General features: G+C 41.5%; 1 protein-coding gene across 2 annotated transcripts in view; it reads left to right on the forward strand.

Moving 5' to 3' along the window:
* IQCH (IQ motif containing H) overlaps positions 1-21,466 on the forward strand; it is a 187,126-nt gene that overhangs the window by 92,007 nt on the left and 73,653 nt on the right. For both annotated transcript variants that reach the window (XM_037054202.1, XM_037054203.1), the window contains 3 exons: positions 8,430-8,513; positions 12,874-13,049; positions 18,362-18,634. In XM_037054202.1, the coding sequence (XP_036910097.1) occupies positions 8,430-8,513; positions 12,874-13,049; positions 18,362-18,634 (533 nt within the window). The remainder of the gene's footprint in view (positions 1-8,429; positions 8,514-12,873; positions 13,050-18,361; positions 18,635-21,466) is intronic.

The raw sequence follows: 21,466 nt of genomic DNA on the forward strand, positions 1-21,466 counted from the left end.
TGTTGTGATTTATTTGCTGGCTTGTTTGTTTTGTTTTCCTTTTAGTCTTCCTAGGTGTTAAATTTTTTTGGTGAGACCAGATTTCCTAGGCTGACTTGGTAGGGTTTTGATGAGCAAGTAGAATCCACTGAATCCACATATTACTTATGAGCTCTTTGTTAAGACCTTTTAAGGAGAGCAAGGCATTAAGCGATCTACTGTAATAGAACTCAATTGCAATTTATTTATGCTCCTGTGTTAATATACATGCCTGTGTACTTAGCATAGAACCATAACACAATATATAACATTAAGAGCAAAAGGAATTAATGTTATTATATAAATATGATTAAGATTTTATTTTAAATTAGTAAAATATTTGTAGTAATAAAATAAGGTAAAGTTCTCTGGATTCTCAAGCGCTTACATCTCAGTATGTGTAGAAAAGTTTTTTAAATTCTTGAGTTATACCAGGCCTTTTACTTTTGGTCTTTCTGACTCATAGAAAAAATCAGTTCCTTCTCAGGATGTAAGTGAGGCAAAACAAATCTGAATTTCGTTCTAACGTAGACTTTTGTTTTGGTGGGACTGCTTTCACACACAAAATTAGTTTGCGCACAGAAATTGCACTTGTAATTGATTGCAACCGGAGAGGTTAAGCGCAGACCCAACTCACCAGCTCAGATCCTCAGAACAAGGCGCAAAAGCCTTGTGCTTCTGCAACGAATTGTGGGCCTGACCTGACATTATGTGCAAAATATTGTTTTGCATTCTTCATTGTTTTCAAAACTAGAAACAGGAACAAGGACCGCCCTCCCCACTTTGTAGTGTTGATGAGCACAAAGTTAGACACAGCTTTCACAAATTTCCTCTCTCCTCCACCCCTGCCTCGGACCCTCCCAAACCCCAGTGCAATCGGCCCCGTGGGGAAGCCCGATGGAGAGGGGCCTCCAAAGACGCAGAGCTGGGGAAAGAATAGTCAGTAATCTAAACCGGGCAATGAAAAATAGTCTCAAATAAAAATATCTTAAAATTTCCAAAGGGCTTGCTGAATACAAATTAGGTAGAAAAAAACCTGGTGAAAAACTATTAGGAAACATTATTTTAAATCTGATATTAAAACTAGTTTTCTTCTAGATTGTTTAAATAAATATATAAGAAGCCTGAAAATCTTTCCTATTACAGTAATTTTTGTTTGTTAACAACATCATAACCCATTTTAAGGAAAAAATTGCTCGTCGTGTCTTTTTCTAGAGATAAGACCAAGCTCCGATATTTGTGTCAACTAAACATTTAAAAAGCCCAATCACACATTTTCACAAGAGAGTTATACTTGAGCTTTGATAAAATAGTATTCGTTTCTACAAGCTACACTTTAGGTTTCACAAAATGGCTTGTGGACATTATATTGATTTTGAGTAATATTAAATTGTCATCTCATACCTATCCCACAGACATAGTTCTCAAACCATACCTTCTTTTAAAAAACGGTTCTGGCGTGCCTTTTTCTTGTGTACCGCCTCCTCTGGGCGCACTTGCCGATTTTGGCTGGTCAGAGCATGGCTGCTTTATCCTGCACCAGGACCCCAGTCTGCTCAATATAGTCCTTCTGTTTCCAGAGTTAAGGGGCATTCAGTAATCAAAGTCTGCTGGTGGGAGTATAGGTTCAGGTAGGCATTTAACACAAGTTACAGCCTTGATCTCTTTCTCTCTTTCCATAGGAAATTTGAAAGCAATCCTGGTGTAGAATTACGCCCAGAAGTTATTACATCATGCTGCTAGACAATTGGGGCTGCACTGATTTGTTTGACCCCTAAAAATGAAAATTTAGTAGCTGATAACTGCCTCACATTTAAAACAGTGCAGCAGTGGGCATCCGGTTGTCACTGAAAGGATGGCCTCTCAGTACTAGGTTTGACCACCAAGTAGCTACCGTGTATTTTAAAAATCCATGACTTGATACGATGATCATAAAGAGAATTACACACGCAGGTTAACCTCTTTCAGAAGAGGAGTGATGGAACACAATTGACCGTTATATGTTTTGGGTAATACGAGGTTTGTCCAGAGGTATCCAGCCCAGGACTATGAAAAATAGAGATATTTATTGAAGAAGATTTAAGACACAAGCATTGTACACAGGACAATGACACCTCAGTCCCCTTCAAAGCAGGCACGTTGGGACCTCACACTGTTCTCCCAATTGGCACTAGCTGCCCCATCACATCTTCCCGAATCTCATCAATATTCTGAAATCTCTTCTCTTTCAAAGGTGATTTTAGTTTTGGGAAAAGCCAGAAGTTGCAGTGCACCAAATCTGATCTATAGGGAGCCCAGTCACCTGGGTGATTTGATGTTTCATCAGAAAACTCTACACAGAACATGATATATGAGCAGCTGTGTTATCATGATAAAGCTGCCAGTCACCAGTTGCCTATAGCTGTGGCCTTCTGAATCAACTGGATAGTTTCCATGGAGGAATGTTCAAGCTTAACACAAAATTTGATGCAGATTCATTGCTCTACTCACTCAGTCATTTTGAACATGATGGCCACACAGTACACATGCTCACTCAATAGCATCTACTGCTCCCACAGACTAGTACAGTGAAGTCATCATTGTTCACACATGCACATTCCAGTCCCCTCTCCTTGGCTGCCAGGTTACATCAATGTCATGCAAACTGTTCTCGTTATATTAACAATGGCTGGACTTTTTCCGGACAGACCTCATATTCCTAGATGTAACAAAGAGTTTAAGCTATTTTAACCAACAGAAGAGGTGGGATGCTGTTGATTTGTTGTCCAAAGAAAAGGATTAGCCTTGTAATTTTATTAGATGATTTTTTAAAAAGATCATCCTTTCCAGATTATATAGGCTGATGTGTTAATTAAATATTGCATATTTTAATCAATTTTATTAATGAAATATAATTACAACAAAATGATCTATTATACTATGATTCATAGCAGGAATAGAATGCTAGGATCTATTTTAAGTAAAATCTATCAGTCAAATGAGAAAGAACAAAAAGTCCTGATTCCTCTAGGAGAAGCAGAGGTCCAAACAAAACCTGTGAACTAACTTTGCTTACAATTTCTTTGGGCAAATTATTTCGTCCACCTTAACTTAACCTCTGTGTATTTTTATTATGACGCATCACCTGGCACTACCCTTAAACTCAGTGATGTTTTAAAGTGCACTGACGTTAAAGAAGATGTACCAAGTGTGGACTCAGATGCCATGAGCGGGTGCACAAGGCACCTGCCAGCCAATTAAACCCCCAGTGTTGAGTTTCCTCTCCCACCTCTCTTCCTCCTTTAAGATAAAAAAAATGGGATATACTGAGGTAGGTTTTTCTCTTTTCTGTATGTAATTTTATTTCATTGCTAAAGGATTTAATGGCTAAAAGCAATGAACATAGTTAAGCTGATTCCCGCCTCTACTTTATTTCAGCAAATTATCTTTGGGGCTAATACAATGAGTGATCTCCAAGGTATTCCATTCCATATGGTCATGGGCCCTGCTATTGTGCAGGAAAAAACAGTTTCTGCTGTTACAAACTGGACTTTGCACACAACTGTCCCGACACTGGACTGAGAGCCGCAAGGGCTCATGGGACAGTTGCTTCCTAACTCCACTCCCTTCCTCCAGAAGCTAAGACCTTGTGCTCACCTGCATTTGTGGACACAGGACCACAGCCAAGAGTGTTATATCTGAAATCACATTGTTACTGTGCCCCCAAGCACATTGGCACCTTTCTACTTTCTCATTTTTGCATTGACAGCTGAAAAACAAGATAGACTCTGTTCCTTCCACCTCAGGGCTGGGAAATAGGACTTTCAATCAAATCTTTGCAATCTGAACATGTATTTTGGCAAGTAGCGTGGAATCCATAGTCCAGCTCTGGTGCCGCCACACTAAATCCTGCAGACAGACGTACTGCCCAGGTCTCCCAGATAGCGTTTTTCAGAAATATCCTGACCTTTTAGGATCAGGAACAAAACACTCTTAAACTTTCAGATTTAGTTCTAGCCTAAATTAAAATGAAAACATATTTGTATTCACCCACGTCATAGTCACCCAGTAACCCAAACCATCAGTCACACACTGGTTAGGTAGATAGCCGAGCTGGCCCGAGCCATCTGTGTTGCACCGGGAAACACAGAGCAGCAGCGGACAGGCTGCCGAGCAGCCCCAGCTCCTGGGCTCCTCATGCGATGAGTTCACGTTCGGGTGTGCTCTAAAAAGTGCCATCCAGGTACTAAGAGAACACTATAATTTGTGTCACCTTCATCCTCCTAAAAATAGTACAACCTATGTTCAGAGGTTCTCAAACTTACACTTGTAATGGTTATTGAGGACCCTAAAGAGCGTTGGTTTAAGTGGGTTATATCTACAGATGTTCACAGGATTAGAAACTAAAACTGAGAAATTTAAAGAATATTTAATTTACGTTAAAATAATTAAGTCCATTGCCAATTTTAATCTAAGCAGCATTTTTATTAAAGAAAACTTTATTTCCATTCTAAAAGAAAAAAAGTGTAGTGAGGAGCGTGGCACAGCTTGGCAAGTGAGCAAACCTCTCAATAGGACGTAGTTGGATTCTTATGTGTGTTTCCGTATTCAGTCTGTTGCAATATGTTGTTTGGGTTGAACCATGGGAAGAAAACCTGGCCCTACACAGATATGTATTTGGAAAAGGGAATAGTATGTTATGTTTTTGTAGCCTTTTCAGATAATTGTATATATTCTTCTTTGATTTTATACCAAACCTCAACAATAGTAATTCTTAAGTATTCGTTGCAATGTGAAATCTAGAATCATATTAATAAATGTTTTGTATTTTGTGAAACAATAAGGTTGAACAAAGTAACTACCATCTTGGTATTATTTAGAAAATATTCCAACCTCGCAGATCTCCTGAAAGGGCCCCCAGAGGGCACTTTGAGAATCGCTGGCTTTAGCAGCAGTGCACGGTGCTGTGCCAGCCACTGACGAACATTTCAAACGAGAGAAAGATCTCACCCTTATGAGAGAAAGGTCTTCAGAGCCGCACAGAATCCAGTTGGCAGCTTGGGTTTGAGAATGTTTTTAAAACTCAACAAATATTTGAGTACCTCCAGTGCTTTCCGCATCTTCACCACAAAATTCCCTAACCCCCCTCAGCAGCCCCCAAAATACCACTCTCAGTTTTATGTTCACCAACCTGGTGCTGGATATACTATATAAACAACCCCAATAGGCCTCTCTCTTGCTATACGCTATCTCCTACCTCAGTATCTTGTGCTTTCGCACTTTACAAGTAAGGAAAACTTGCACGTAACCGTAGTGTCTAGATCACGTTTCTCCAGATGACTGTAACATGGACGTGCAATCAGCTGTAAAGCGTGGCACAGGTTCCCCTACATTTTTACTATTAGAACCCCAAAGTTGGCTAATGATTAACTTTTTAATGAATTGGAACAATTTAGGATTATAACAATGGCCCTGTTGCCCTGCTGGCCTCCGGCATGCTTTCCTGAGTGGAAGAGAAATGGATGGAGTTGCTGTTGCTGCCATGCTGTGTATGGTGCTAGCAGTGTGCGGCACGTTTGAACATCTCCCAACACGTGTTTCAACATGGGAGAAAGGTTGACAACTACCGCTGCAGCCCATCAGACTAAAGCGTGGCTGACTGCCATCTCAGGCCAAGGAGATCAGAGGAATGAGAACTGCTTAGTCACTGAAAGTCCATTTTTAACCCCTTCGCTGCCTTAGGCACCATGGCAAGGAATAGGACTTGGAGACAAAAGAAACTAGGAGTCAACCACAGGACAATGAATGGGAGTACAAGGACCTGTGATTCTACTTCCAGGGCAGGCACCTGTCACAGAGGCATGCACCGGTCCTGAGAAGGCTTAGTCACCGCGCACTGCCCTGCTCATGTTCTTGGTTCCAGGGATGGGGACGAGGGTACCTTTGGAGGCCCATTCTCCTGCCTACCACAACAATCGAAAATAAAAGTCGGAAACAAGGCAAAGGCTCTTTGTCCCTTCTGGAGCTCTCTGCTCGCACTTGAAGAGTCTTGTCTTCTCTCTTATTTTATGTAACCACGTTTATCACCAGTGCTAAATCCGTAGCATCTGAACTCCGTAGTAATTTTCAGGTTTAGACAAGGCACTTTCCCGGGTTTCCCTGTCTATCACATGACAGAGTAGAAGTAGACAGTCTCCCAAAACTGCCCCCATGTTTCTAGTCTGACCTGTGAAGTATCCCGTCTTTGAAGATTATATTCCAAACTGTGATGTTCCATTACCGCTGGGCATGTTTGCTGAAGCTTCCAAATGCACAGTGTCCTCACTGATAGTGTCCCAGCTAAGTCTCTGTTGTATTTAATATATTCCATCAGCACCAGTGATGTCTTCTCACCTAGGAGCCAACACATGTGCTTTGTGGAGATATGAAACATAAAAATAAATCTGACCTTTTAAAAAAATGACTGCTCTGCTGATGGCAACATGCAGTGCACTGTATCTTGTCCATGCAGCATGGTCTGTCACATCTGTTGCAAGGCACACAGAATTTGTTGTTTGTATGAGCTTTGGAAGTGCACGTACCTCATAATGTTAAAGTGCCTTGTGTTTACCCAGCACTTCCCATGTATGGAAATGTTTTCATATCTGTTACTTCATGTGATCCTCTATAACAGAGGATCACATGAAGGATCACAGATGTTCTGAGATTGTCAATGTACAGGTCTTCAACGTGGGCGTATTTGTAGAGTTAACTGAGTAACCCGTTCTATCATAATTCTGCATAGGCACTTTATACGCGTCCTTGATCAGAGGTAACAGAGGTACTAAATAATTTGCTGGAAAACTAACCTCCAGCACTTGAATGAAACACAGACGCATTCACTCCCGTGCTGCATTTGTGGCAAGAAAGTGATCAGACATCCTTTGTATTTTAAATTGGACATCATCTTAATGAGACATCTCACACTGCCTTTTATCTTCACTTTTGAAGGGAAATGTGTTCATGGAAAGCTCTCAGGCCCTTTTCTTAATCATGCCTTATTTCTTTAGGCATTTTTCTTGCCTTCTTATAGCCTCATATATCAGCTCTTCACAATACCTCTTTATAAACATTTATCAGAGTATAGATAGAATTATGCATATGCAAAATCCCAAGCCACGATATTGCAGCCACACACCAAAGCGGTGTTGTTTGTCATTGTCTATATGAATTTAAATGTCCCATGGGGTGGTTCCCCAGATTATTTTAAAATTTAATAATTTTTTCAAACAACCCATTAGTCCTTCTGCCTGTTTAGTTAAGTTCATCTGCTTAAAGCCAAAGGGAGATGTTTAGATGAATTGTAAACTCATCTGATTTCCAGACGTTGTCTGGTGTTTAAACACTGACATCAAAGCAAAGAGCCAATTATCAGAGTTCATTTGATCTGAAGCCCTCTTGTCTGGATTGCTATAGTTTTCCTTATGCTGAAAAGGAAAAATCCGTGTCGCATCTCAAAGATGCCGTATTTAAAATCACTTTATCTATAGTGGTTTAACTTGAAACATGTGTTTGGGCTCACTAACCACAAGGAGGCATTGAAGCATCTCTTCAAAATGTGAAAAGCAATTTTATTTGTTTAAAAAGTTGCACCTACAGTTGCTGGATTTCATATAAGTAATTGCATCTGCTTATGAGTATGCGTGCCTTCTAAATGCATGTTTTTCATTCACTTACATTTTTAACCCCTGAAATATCAGTAGGAAGTGGTGGTGTTTTTCTTTTGGGGGAAGATTTTTGAACAATAGTGACCCACATTGCAGTGTTTTCCTTCTATTCTGCCTTCCCCAGAAGGCAGCTGGCAGGACTTTCACTAGTACTGATAAAATAGTGCACTGGCCTCGGTAACCTTTATGGCCCTTTAAAGGTTAAATGTCCTTGTGAGTGTGTGAGCAGAAGCATATTTCTTTAGTATTTAGAATCACTTAAATGCGTATTCCTGACATCAAGGGGTCTCTCTGAAATCTTTGTATAGGTTTAGAATGACCCGGGGACACATCTGCAAAATGCTCTAGAGGAAGCATAAGTTAAAAAGCCAGAATCGTTCTTTTTTTTCCAAATCTGAGCATAATTTTCTTACATGCTCTTTTGAATGTTAAATGTCAGAAAACATCCCCATGTTTTTATAACCCTGATTCCCAACAGCTTCATCGGTGTTGAAAACTATGAACCTTTCTCTGTTGTAGAAGATGCTGCTTAGCACATCCTCCGGAATAATGCTCAATCCCCTGAGAAGCAAGGACCTCATTCTTAGGAGTGAGGTTGTTTCTGCAAGATGCGTCAGAGAAAATTCTTTCCTGGAAATGTGAACTGTGACACTTTGAAAATCCTAGTGTGCCATTTTGCCGTACTCACTTGCTCTTCTGGGTTTTGACACCTTGTCTGCCTTTTAGGATATTCCCAGCCTGTGCGACAGAATATTGCTGACTTCGACACACAGCAGAACATGCAGTTGGGGCGGCTGTGTGACATCTTAGGTACAGTAAATACTTTTACACAATGATTCTTTGGAATGTTTATCAGTGGATGTTGATAAAAATGTTTATTTTATTTATTTATTTATTTAGCTTTCTCTCTCTCTCTCTCTCTCTCTCTCCAAGAAGAAGGCTTGGATTTCTCATTTACTTGCAGGGCAATTGAATGTTTTGCTTTAAAGAATAAATTTATAGTGAAGTCAACTAGAATTTTAAAATAACGTCTTTAACCCATTTACTTGGGTAGTTTTTAAAATTTTGTTTGCTGTAGGTTTACATAAGAGTTTCTTTCCTATAGCTCTAAGCTTCTTCACTTACCAAACCTTGCAGTGAACCCAGTCAACAATTTTGTGTCAATATTGTACAGGGTCTGGCACAAATAACATCCCTTCTTTATTATAAAATCTTTTATTACAAAATTGTAAGCATGTGATTCTGTAACATAGCAATATTACACTCAGGCACACCATATGACATTTTTGGTGAAATGTTCAAATTAAAACTATAAATTATTACACCCACATTATTACCCTAGCAACCACACTCAAGCAGGCGTTACTTCTGTCGGACCGTGTATATTATCTGGGAAATGAGTGGAAGGTGGTACTAGAAATTAAAAGCATTGTGTCTTCATTATAAGAGTAAGAGGGAAATGAAGATATAAATGAAGAACCTTTTATTTAAATATATAGCATTTAGTTATTAGGAAACGGGAGGTGCCTTGCAGAGAAAATTCTTAAAAACACAAACCTTGGGTGATAGATACGTCTTTGTAAAAGTCAAGTTCTAATACTGGCTTGGTCAGCACTAAATCAGACACCCCCTGGAGCCAGGAGCAAAGGACACAAGGGTTTGATGGCGTTGCCCGACCCCGTTGGAAGCCGGGGTTCTGGACAGGCTTGGGGAATCAAGGTGGCAAAGGCTCCGTGATAACACCGAGCCAGTCTGGGACGTACTAGCCAAAATTCAGGATTAAACAAACACTAGGTTTTCATTAGTTACCAAATAAGAACGTAAAATATCATTGCTTTGGCCCTTATTTAAGCAAAACAAAGAAGAATTCTACATGATCCATGACCAACTTAGCCGGCTCCCTGGAATGACATACTTTACATGATTCACATACATTTCAGCATCATTATTATTTTATAAATGCCATTTGGTAACAAAAATACATCAGCACTAGAAATTTACAGTGTCCTAAAATAATAATAGTGTAATTGCTTTAATCTATTATCTAGGCACTTAATACTGTTTTTTTTCAGCATTACAAAAAATGTTAATGACTTGAGATTGATTTGTTAGTGCTGAGCTATTTCAACTAAAAACCTGACTGGGTGGAAACCACTCAAGTTCAGCAGAGGGCAGACTTTGCTCTAATTTATGTGAATTAATTTTCTTCATAGCTCTTTATATCCCCTCTATGTATGTACAAAGCATCTCCAAAGAATTTCTTGACAAAATATTCTCATTATTAGAAAAGACTTGAAAGTACGAGGCTTCTATTTTAAATAATCCAGCCATCCAGTCTAGGTTCTACCTGCAATGGAAAATATCGCTACGGTGAACATTTCTGAGATCATGAGCCAAGTGCCTTTTCTTGGAACACTGTTCTCATCACATAGCAGAGCAATCCTGAAGCCTCTCAAGGGGAGCAATGAAAGTTTAGAAATAGTAGTTAGAAGATAGAAGAAGGACTTGCTTATGAAATAAAAATAAGAAACTAGGAAAATTAATAAAAATTTTGTGGAAGAGTAAACGATTATCTTTTTAAATGGATCTTTATAAGAGTTTCAGGTGTACAACCAAGAAATCGGACACTTATCTCCATAGGGAGTGATTCCCTGGTAAATCCAGCACCCATCCGACACCGTACATTGTTGTTACAACAATATTGACTATATTCCTTGTGCTGTACTTTATGTATTCCATTAAGTACTAGGAAAAGAATCTGTTCATTTATTCTGTTTATTCAGGGGAAATAAAAATAATCTGATTGATCATGTTGTGAAGACTGTCAGGCGGAGACCCAACGGCTAGTATTTCCAATTCCCAGATGAGTTAAGAAAGAGAGTGGTTGGCATGGACTCTTGCTTAGCAATCAAAGCAGTCTTCATTTTCATATCAATTCCTTCCCAAAATGACCTATCACTTTTTAATGTTTATAGATTCACAGTCAAGCCAACACTAATACTGGGCGTTAGTGTTAGTGATGTGTATTCCTTTGCCAGAAACCAACAGGAAAGGTAAAACGACCAATACCATTTGTCATCATCTGAAACCTAGAAATTTCTTCCCAAGAAAAGTTTAGTTTTCTGTTATGGAGTCTTTAAGTTATTTTAATTTTCTTCTGTGTCTTTCTTCAGTACTTCAAAAAATACTAGCTTGCTCTTGCAAACCACTAGTTTGGTGAGGCTCTGTTTTCTCCTTGGAAACACAAGATTTGAGATGACTAACTTGATCATTCAGCAATTAGATACAGGTTATTTACCCACAGTTTCCTAAGTTAATTTATTTTGAGACTCGTGTGGCCTTTCAGTCCCAAAATTAAATAGGAGCCACCTCCACATTTACATTCACAGAGCCCCTTCGGGGGGCCCAGCCCCAGGTCAGTTCAAAAGACACCGCTGCTGGCCACAGATGCCTGTCTCAGGAGGGGGCGTGTTCTCCCAAGTGCCCTGAGGCTCATGAATTGTGCAAGACTTTCTACCTCCTGAATCTCTCGTTCTCCCAGATACCTTTAGTCAACACACAGATCTTTAGTGAGTGCCTCCTGCACATTCCACACTGTACCAGGGCCTGGGGGAATGTCAGAAAGGGTGTACGCCTTACCTTCCAGGAGTTGGGAAAGACAAGATCAGTAAGATGGGACAACAAAGGACACAACCTCCTCCTGTGAAATCTTGAGTCACTGAATGGTGAAAGGGGCACAGGTGTGGAGAGTAGAGTGGGGAATAACTGATGGGTAAGCTATGGAGGAGATTCGTGCATTTGTACTGTTTGTTGAGTGCCTACTGTGTGCCAGACACGAGGGTTGACATAAGTAGGTATACTGTTGTGAGAACGCAAAACAGAGTTAATAAAGGCATTGTAGTCATCATAACCTGCATGTCTATTTCCATACAAACAGAAATATAGGTATATAATGTATTCTTTCGCTGAATACTCCCTAAAACTATGCCCTGCCCCAGGTGATTTTATCCCTCATTTAACAATGAAGGAACCAGAGCTTACAAAGGTTAAATGACGTACACAGGGTCCCGAGGCAGCTGAGCCAGAACTTAATCAGCCTAGGCTCTGTATGCTCTGCCAAACCAAATGGCCGGGTCTTCAAATCCCCTCTCAGCACTGCCTGGCCGAGGGAATATTTACAGTGCTCCCTCCCCTGAACTCTGCTAAGCACCTGGTCAGCGCGCTTCCTTGTGCTCCCCACGCCCCACCGTGTTTTACGGCTGTTTAGTGCATGCGGAATGGCTGCTCCTCGTGGGCAGCATCTCAGTTGCTTTGATTTTGTATTTTCCCCTATGTCTTGTCAAGGGCTTTGCCCCTACTAGTCAGTTATTTTATGAATGAGTGAGTGAGCGAAGGAATGAATTTCGTCCGCTGCTGGTTTCCTGTCCATACTCCTGAAAATATTTTTCAGCCTGCATTGGGTAATCTCATCTCACTATTCCATTTGGATGGGATATTTAATTGGGATTTCTTGCTAGGTACAGAAGAGGAAGCACATCTTAAAAAAGAGAACAGTTAAATTGAGACAGTGTTTCTTTTAAGCCAAGAACTAGTAAATGTCTTATATAACTAATCTGCTCCTCCTTGGGAATGGAACAGGGAAAAGGTTGGTTTCCTGAAATCCATTGCTGTGGCCATAATCACACCATTTATTTGGACAGGACTTTCCCCTGAATTGGCCCTGCCAAGACTAGGCAGAATAAGAAATTGCCATTTCATCAGTTTTTTAAAGTTAATAGCTCTGTTTCATAATTTACTGAAGTTAATGGGATGAATTTTTAAAGTGGTATGCAATTCCCACGGATGTTAATGGGTGTTCTGGGGCTGATTCCCTGTGTATTCTCTGACAGGACACGTCCATGGCACCTTACAGCTCCTCTTCTGGAGGAACCGTCGTGTCCATTTTTTTGGGTGGCAGTGTTACCAGCATTCATCTTTTCTTTAGAGAAACGCTAAAGTTCCCCGAAGCCAGTTACACCGCTAAGATCTGTAGGAAACCAATCTAAATTAACTTTAATGCGGCTTTTTGATATGCTCTTCTTTTTAAACTGTGCCACATCAATCCGATGCCAGAGTTTATAATGTCATTTACCTTTATACCGGTAATTAACATCATGCCTGTTGTTTTTAGATGAAAATGTGAGTGTCATCTACATCTGCTCCCATCAAATGAATGATGAGTTACTGCTGTATTACAATAAAATCCTCAGTCTACAGGCAGCCGTCAAGTCGGGAAACCTTGAGGACAGAAGTGACCTGCAGGACAGGTTCAAAATCATCACCCCTGAAGCTATAAAGATCTTCCCTGTGAGTGTGTCTTCTAATTACTACGGCGTCAGGGATGCAGTAAAATTAAATTGGAAATTTTATAACTTGCAACGCTCTGGTACACATCGGTGAAATATGATCGCGAGTATAACAGCTTTACTGATTACATTACTAGTTGGACTGTAGAAAAGAAACACCCGTTTAACTTTCAGACTCAGTTGAGCTGCCTCCTCCCAGTTTCTCTGTCACTGAAGCCTAATTGAGGTTATTGGGTGGTACCACCAAGTAGGTGAATTTGTAGCATCTACAGTTTCATTTCCATTTTGTGTGGAGGACCACGAGGTAGAGAATGGCTGGGCTACCCGTGCTCACAAAGCTCATTAGGGACGGAGTCTAGACCAGGATGCCTGGTTTCTGATTTCCACACTGGTATTCCTTCCGATTCCATCCTCCTGTTTCCACCCCTAGCCCTCAGGGAAAGTCGTCTTATTTACCATGTCACATGGCTCATAATGAACAAGGTTCAGGCTGTTGTTGTTGTTTAACTTGTACCGATTTTTAATGAATGGGAAGAACTCTGTGAGAACTCCATCCCTACACGAGAGCTTGCGGGGATTCATGGCACTACAGGGCGGTGTTCCAGAGTAGGGCAGTGCAGGAGACGGCTTGGAAGGAACTCCGCTGTGCTTTAACAAGAACTGAAACTTCCCATGTTCTCCACCCAACATTTTAATGCCTAATGAACTGTACAATTTTGAGGAGACCCATTTTGGGGTATAATCAAGAATCTGAATTTGCTAATAAAGTTAGCTGCCCATTCACAAGTGGGGTGCACCAAAGTTAGCGCTCTCCCCGATTGCATGCCAGAGACACTGATCACATGCTTTACATAGGAAGTAAGTATGTGTTCAGTTCCTACCCATTAACCTTTCTGATGCACCATGACTTTGACCCCTGCCCACCAAAAAAAGGCCTGCCCAGGCTGGGGAGGGCTGCTGTACCCTTTCAACTTTGCTAGTGTACTCAGTGAATTGTCATCAGATTTTGCTCTCTTCTACCGAGATGAGGATTTTCTTTTTTAATAAGTGGATACCTTAATGTTCCCCCCAAAGCTCTGTTTCATTTGCACCTCTGGGCTGTGGAAGAGGAAGGCAAAAGGTGGGGTGGGATGAGCAAAGGAAAGACAGGAGGACAAGTCTCCACCACTTACTTATAGTCTTAAGAACCTCCCGGTATCTACAACCCGTGCAGGGGTCGCTTTGGTGCTTGCTAGTCACCCCCGGCCTCAGTGGCAGAATTACTGTGAATGTCAGAAAGCAAGGAAGACAACACTGTCATTTGTGTAGGATTTCTTGATTTTCTCCTGATAGCTGCTAATAGAGAGTCTTAAATGCCCATATACATTAAAGAGGCACAGAATGAGAAAGGGTGCTAGTGTGGAAGGGGGAAAGGCAATGAACTTAACCTGTATCAAATGCTTGGTTACATTTTATTATTTCATTATCAGAACAATGCAGTAAGACAGAAATGATCACTCTCCTTCTGTGGGTGAGGAAAGCAAGACTCATTTTTCTACTCCAAAGTTACCCGTGGGATCAGAGTATGAACCAAAATCTGTCTGACCTCAGGACACTGTCATGGGTTGGAATGACTGCTCCTGGATGACCTTGTGCCCCTGGGCAAGCCCTTCACCTCTCTGTTCTTTGCTCTTCATCTATAAAATGCGGTGTTGGGTTATCATTTCAAAGTTCTTCCCAGCTCTATGATCCTATTACCTGAGAAAGGTACCCTTGCCTGCCCACTCCAACTCCCAAGCAGGAGAGAGGCGGTTAGCACTCACAGGTGCACTGTGTTCCATTCATAACTCAGGTTTGCATCACGGCGAGTAGAAACAACTAGGGACTATGTTAAGTACATCTTAATACTTCTTCTCATAGCTTAAGCTTAAATTGTTTGAGTAATCACTCATAGGCAATCAAATTTTTAGAATGCAGAAGAAATTTAACTCTCTTTCAAATCAGTTCCTGCTCATGTTTAGTTACTGCTTTATTTCTTTTTAATGGGTTGGAGAGATTGTATCATTGCTAATTTTCATTCAAATGGATGACTTTGAGGAGATTTTTAAAAAAGCATGCCAAAAATCTGTTTGTACATCTCTCCAAGTCACTGTACAATGTTTGGATTTGGGTAAAGGTGCTATTATAAAGCTATTGTGTCTATTTTTGAACATTTTAATGCTTATAAAGATATCCCAAACAGCTACCTTTTGTCTCAGGTCAAAAATAATAGTGGTGATAAGTTTGATGCAGTTACAATGCTGTGGAATTAGGACCATTTCAGATCTTTGTCTTCCGTGTGATCCACTGCCTGGATCTAGTGACACGGATTTTCTCTAAATGGTCACACAAGACCTGCAGTCAGAAATGTGTCCCCTGCCACTCACTCATGTTCAAACCTTTGCGAACACGGATTGAACACAGGATCAGGGCACCATCTGGCCTGAAGAGTAAGGCAGTCCCGCAGATACTGTAATACAAAGTCAGGTAGAGTACCTGCCAAGAGAGAGAAGCAAACCAGGAGGAGGTGGAAGCTCATCCCACTGGGAGACGTGCTCAGACCATTGGCGTCACATCTACTGCTGCATCTGCTTGCCCCTCGTCACACCTCAGATGCTCACCAGCCCTTCACCGCTCAGCCTGCGAAATGGGAGAGACTGTGGCAGCTGGGCCGTGACAACCATCCTAACACCTGGGTTTAAATCCTACCTCTGCTGTTAACTAGCTGGGTGACTTTGGGCAAATCACTTGAGCCTCAGTTTCCTCATCTCCAAAAGAGGGGTGTGAATCAGCATGGGGCGATGTGAATCAGAGGGGAGAAGGCATGTCCAAATGCTTCAACCTTGTGGACCTAACGTGTGAGGATTGCCACCCTGAAGTACCGATCCAGGTGCCCCCAAAAGCCCACCCTGTACACTGTGCAATTCACTGCTTCTCCCAGGCATATACTATTTTCACATTGCCTGATTGGAATTATTGGTGGGAAAAGGAAAGGAATGGAAGGAACAAGGGGGAGAGACAGTGATTGACCAGACAGGAGACACAGACACACAAGGCACCACCCAGCCACTGTCTAACAGAGCCCCAGGCTTCCCAGAACTGCATTCTCAGAAGTAGGCTGTGAAAATGGATTTCAGTTACAGTGGAAAAGGCATGTGGCATAGATCTAAGGAAAGAACACCTACCCTGGAGGAAGGGGCCAATGGGGGGCATCAATAGATCCTCTTCTCAGAAGAACTCTGGGGGTTTTTTTGGGGGGTGGGTCAAGTATACATAACATAAAATTTACCATTGTAACCATTTCAAGTGTACAGGTCAGAGGCATTAGGCACATTCACATTGTTGGACAACTATCACATTATCCATTTTCAAAACTTTTTCAACATCCCAAGCAGAAACTCCATACCCATTAAGCAGTAAGTGCAGGAGAGCTCTGGTTTTAAAGGAAAAGTTATTCCAGAGCTGAAAGGACCCTGGAGATGTCTAGTCCAACCCTCCATTTGAATATGGGGGACTGGGGCTCAGAATGGTTGAGGTTTCTAAATCACCTTGCAAGTTACAGATTCAGGCAGGACTGAATTCCCGGGCTCCCTGCAGCACCTTTCTCCTGCACTCAGCAGCTTTGGTGCCCATCAACAGGGTGCACTCTGGGGCCACTGATACCCCCAGGAATGGTTGCTCAACATTTCTCCACATTTTCATGCCATGTAGAGTAGATAATTTTGACTAGAATTGGGGAAGTCGTTGCAAGTCTAAAAAATCCCTTGAACTCCCTAAGACTCTGGCATCTTGCATTGTATTATTTGCATGACATTTTAATGGCTTTATTCTAATACAGTTTTCTCTATAATCGTAAGTACTACCATTTATTGAGTAGCAATGCAATGACACGCATTATCATAGGTGTTTACATTCACGATCTTGTTTTATCCTTAGAGCCACCCAGCAAATGGGTATTTTTATTCACATTTAACAGATGGGAAAACTTAGGCTCAGCGAGTCTAGGTTCCTTGTCCAGGTTCAGGTAGCTTATAGATGATGGAGCTGGATTCAAAGCCAGAGCTGTCTGACTCCCAATCCCAGCCCTTCTCTAGAGAAAGTGAGCACGATCGTGTCTTCTCGCAGTTCATACTTGGCTAAAGTCTTTCCCACGCCCATCCTCACCTGATAGTATCCTACCCATCCTTCAAAAATCACCTCAACCCCAACCTCTCTCATAGTAATAATAGGTAATATTCATTAAGTGCTACTGATGTCCAAGGCACTGTGCTAAGTGCTTTGCATGCATTATCTCATTTAACCGTCCCAGCATCCCTATCAGATGAGGACTAGCATTATACTCATTTTACAGGTGAAGAAACTGAGGCCCGAGGAGAATGAGTGATTTGCCTTTCCAGTTCTCCCCATCAGCATATGGCTTCTGCCTCCCTTCTCCATGCCTCCGACGCCTTCCATAGCTCTTTATGGACTTGTCCCACTCTGTATTAGTTATTCGTGAGCAGCACACATTTGTGTCCCCACTCCCTGAATGCAGAGCATGGTTGTATTCATTCTGGTGCGCGATGACCATCTGCCTTGGTCCTCAGCCTCTGTCAGACATGCCAGAATTATATATTTAATTGAATGAGACCATCACATGTATTGCTGAGCTGGGTCTAAATAATCAAAAATAAAATAAAAGAGTTTTCTATTGGAAAATGAGCTTGAGTCTTGCTAAAATTTTCAAATATTTTTTTATTCATGAATCCTCCCCAGAGTTGTTGGCCAAGAACCATGATAATCATTATAAAAGTACATATTCTCTGAAGCAGAACTTGGGAAGGAGAGTATCAAGCCAAGTGCCTTTTTCCTACTGAATCACTTAAACGGTTGCCAGACTAGGAGTCCTGTACGGTGAAGAATACTGCGAGGCGTTTTTCTTCATTTTTTGTATTGATTTTCCAGACACTTTAGTGTTAAACCATGCCAGAAGTGTTGCAGAGATGAATCACTATTATCCAAAGGCCGCCAGCCCCTTTTCCTTCTGACAGAAGGATAATTCCACGTGGATCAAATAAATACAGATGTGTAGTAATTAGTTCTATTCCCAGTGAGCCTATTTCCCACACACTAAAGATGTGAGCGATTATAGAGCCTCACCCCAACAGCTTTTATCAATTTAAACTGCTAAACAACAGGATAGGTCATAACCCAGCCTGCTATTAATAATGCATTTATGGTGTGCAACATTATAAATTAGGTGTGCGGACTCAAGAAAGAACATCTTCTAACAAGAGTAATATGCTCTTGCCCCAGAAGCACCACATGTGCCTGGCCACGTACCTCATGTACAGTCCCAAGGCAATCAAAAGAATAAGAAACCTCATCCAAGGACAAGAGGCCTACATCGTCAGCGGGCTCCTCCACAGAGATGACCTGGCCGTGGCGGACCTGTTAGATGTCCCCATCCTGGGCCCAGAGCCTGAACTGGCTCATCTCTACAGCACCAAGTCTGGAAGCAAACGGGTCTTCGCCGGTGCCAATGTGCCAGTCCCTCCCGGGATATTTGACATCCGCAGCCAACAGCAGGTACGTGGGGTGGACAGGAGAGGCTCTGTTCAGACACAGCACATCCCCTTGACCTCACAGGGACTCCTGGTCTTCTGGAGCCATCCCTGCCCAGTGAAGGCCATGGGGAATACTTGGGTTGATTGATTGGGGTCTACTTTAGGCCCTCATGGTTAGATGTATTGTCCTTGTGGAAATTGCTGGAGTTCCCAAAATATTTACTCATTTGGATTAAGACATTGAAGATGTTGTTAGTATACCGATCATCTATCAATTTTTATCGCCTCAACATGGATTAGTTAGTTCATTGTCATTTTAGCTAGCCAGTCATCGAGCAGGACCCTGAGAAATGTGACTCTTTTGGCTAAAAGGGGTGGGTTTGGAAAGTTCCGCGGAGTGAGCTTTTCTGCCAAGCCAGGTTGCAGAGGACCTACAGCAGAGGGATGCAGACGTCCTTCACTCACACAAAAACCCTTCGGTCCCTGGGAAAGGAACCACAAAGGGAAGAGGGGGGAAGTCCCAGAAGGAGAAGGTAAAATGGCCCCAGGAATAAAACTGCTTCTGGGTTTTGTCTTGGGCTCGGTCCGTAGCTGTGTACTCTTCCAGCCAGTGATTCAGAGACAAAAATATTAGCCACTAGAAATATCTCTGAGTTAACTCTGGCAGGTATTCTCCCATTTAACTGCTATCCTTTGTCACAATAAAGGACATAAAAAGATAAATGGCTGATAAGATTTCTTGACCTTTATTTCGGACCACCTCTTGACCATGACTCTGAGCCGATCACAACCAGCCCAGGCACCCACTCCCTGGGAAACTAAAGAACCGTGCACAAGGCACCCTGTGGGGGACAAGTCTGGGGTTCTTCCTTGCCCTCTCAGCTGCCTGATCCTGATGCTGTGTGCCTCATATCTGCTGAGCCCCCAAGCCAAGCCTTTCAACAAGCATGCTTTTCAGAGACTAGTTTAAAGATACCATTAGCTTCTTATATTGCCCTAAAATGTTTCTATCTTGCAAGAGTGTCCTTGGGCAATATGTGGATTCATAAAGGAAGTTGCTGTTTAAAGTCACAGAGTCTGGAAAAGACACAGGCAGTAGGAGTAGCAAAGAGGTTCCCCCTGCACTGTTAGGTCCCTTGTCATTATCCTCCACCAGAATTTGCAGATGACAAAGTGCTTCACTCTGCCTCCTGGTAGAATACTTGACTGACAGACTTAATACAAGTGAACTGCATTTTAAAATGATACAATTTCACACATGTACATTACATTAAATAATGTTCATACATGTACAGTACATTACATTAAAACATATGTGCAATATGTATATCACGTCTTGCTTTTGTCTTGGCTGATGAGAACTCAGGCAATCTTTGCCATGAAACATTGTGGAACTTTATTTGTTGATCGTGCGCCCAGATGCAGGCACATTTATTTAATGCAGTAAAACCTTCTTCTAATACCGGTATTCAGAAGTAGGATTTAAAACCTTTTTGTAGACACACCAGCTCTGAGGGATGTCATTACACCCACGGCAAGTGAAAAACGGCATCACAATAAACAGAGTTATAACAGAGTCCTAGTCTGCTTATTTGGAGAACACACATCCGAGATCATCAGGAATTGGAGTACTCCACTGAGGTTTTTCCGCAGAGTGACTGTCCCACCTAATCTATCTGAGTGTGTCAGCGTTTTGAATGTGCAGATGGCGAGGAATCAATGGCACTGACTTTTTACCGATGTGCATCCTAAACTTAAAGCTGGTGAAGGAAAGCTGTGATTATTTTAGTTTAGGTTAATAAATATCCCTGACTATGAGCTGATTTTAGCAGTAGTTATTTTCCCACTTTTACTACATACCAGTGTAAAATGAATGGCAAGAACAGATAGACTCCAACAGAAAATGATAAATGTTTGGAAATAGCATAAAGTCATTTGGTTTATGATAAAGTAGTTTATTTATTTATCTGTCACATCAAGTCTGAGCACCAGGAGCATTTCCTGTTTTGATCCATAGAGTCAGCATGCCAGTCCTCTCTCTGGCGTGTGCTCCGTATGAAATATCGACAGCTTTGGTTAAACAAGCAAAAAAATGGCGATGCTATTTTAAAGCATTGTTCAATTTTCACTTGCAGATAACACATAACTCTTTCCCGTGGTATGGCCTTTACAATACTATTGATCCTTTCCATTCCTGTAGGGGATCCATCAACAGGCGCCCATTTATTGGATTCTCAGGACCAACAAATGATAGGATTTGGAGGAAACAGGATAATTTTGTTAGTGGTTGAATCTCTGAATATACAGTCCATCCAAATATTCAGTAAAAAATGCTGGGCCATCACACCTTGCCTTACACTAGCAAAGGAATTTTATAGGATATTAACATGCCAAAGGCCATTTCTACTTTTGCAAAGTATGATCATAATACAGGAAAATGTGATGAAAAATATGGAATCTCTCTTCTCAGCACAGCACTGGAGAAAGAAGGGATGGAACTTTGGAAGGCACAGTAAAAAAAACCTTTGAAGGCTATGCTCACAGCCATATGGTGTATAGACCAAAGTGCTTGTCATTTAAACACCCAAATTATCCACAAACACAACTGGATAATTAGGGAGCTAAGACAATTCCATTTTGCCCTAATTGAATACCCCATGGTTGCATGGGGCTTCCAGGGATCCCAAGAACGCCCATTTTGATATCACTTCCACACTGCTGTGTGGTGTGACATCCCCAGGAAGATCTGCTGAAAAAAATACAACTCAAGAGAGCAGACACTGCCTTTAATGAAAATAATGGTAATCTTCCAGCTCCAGACCTCAGGTGAACCATAATCTTGAGTCTTTTCACA

This window comes from Sturnira hondurensis, unplaced genomic scaffold, assembly GCF_014824575.4.
Source record: "Sturnira hondurensis isolate 20B ecotype Veracruz unplaced genomic scaffold, ASM1482457v3 Scaffold0008196, whole genome shotgun sequence".
Taxonomy (NCBI): Eukaryota; Metazoa; Chordata; class Mammalia; order Chiroptera; family Phyllostomidae; genus Sturnira; species Sturnira hondurensis.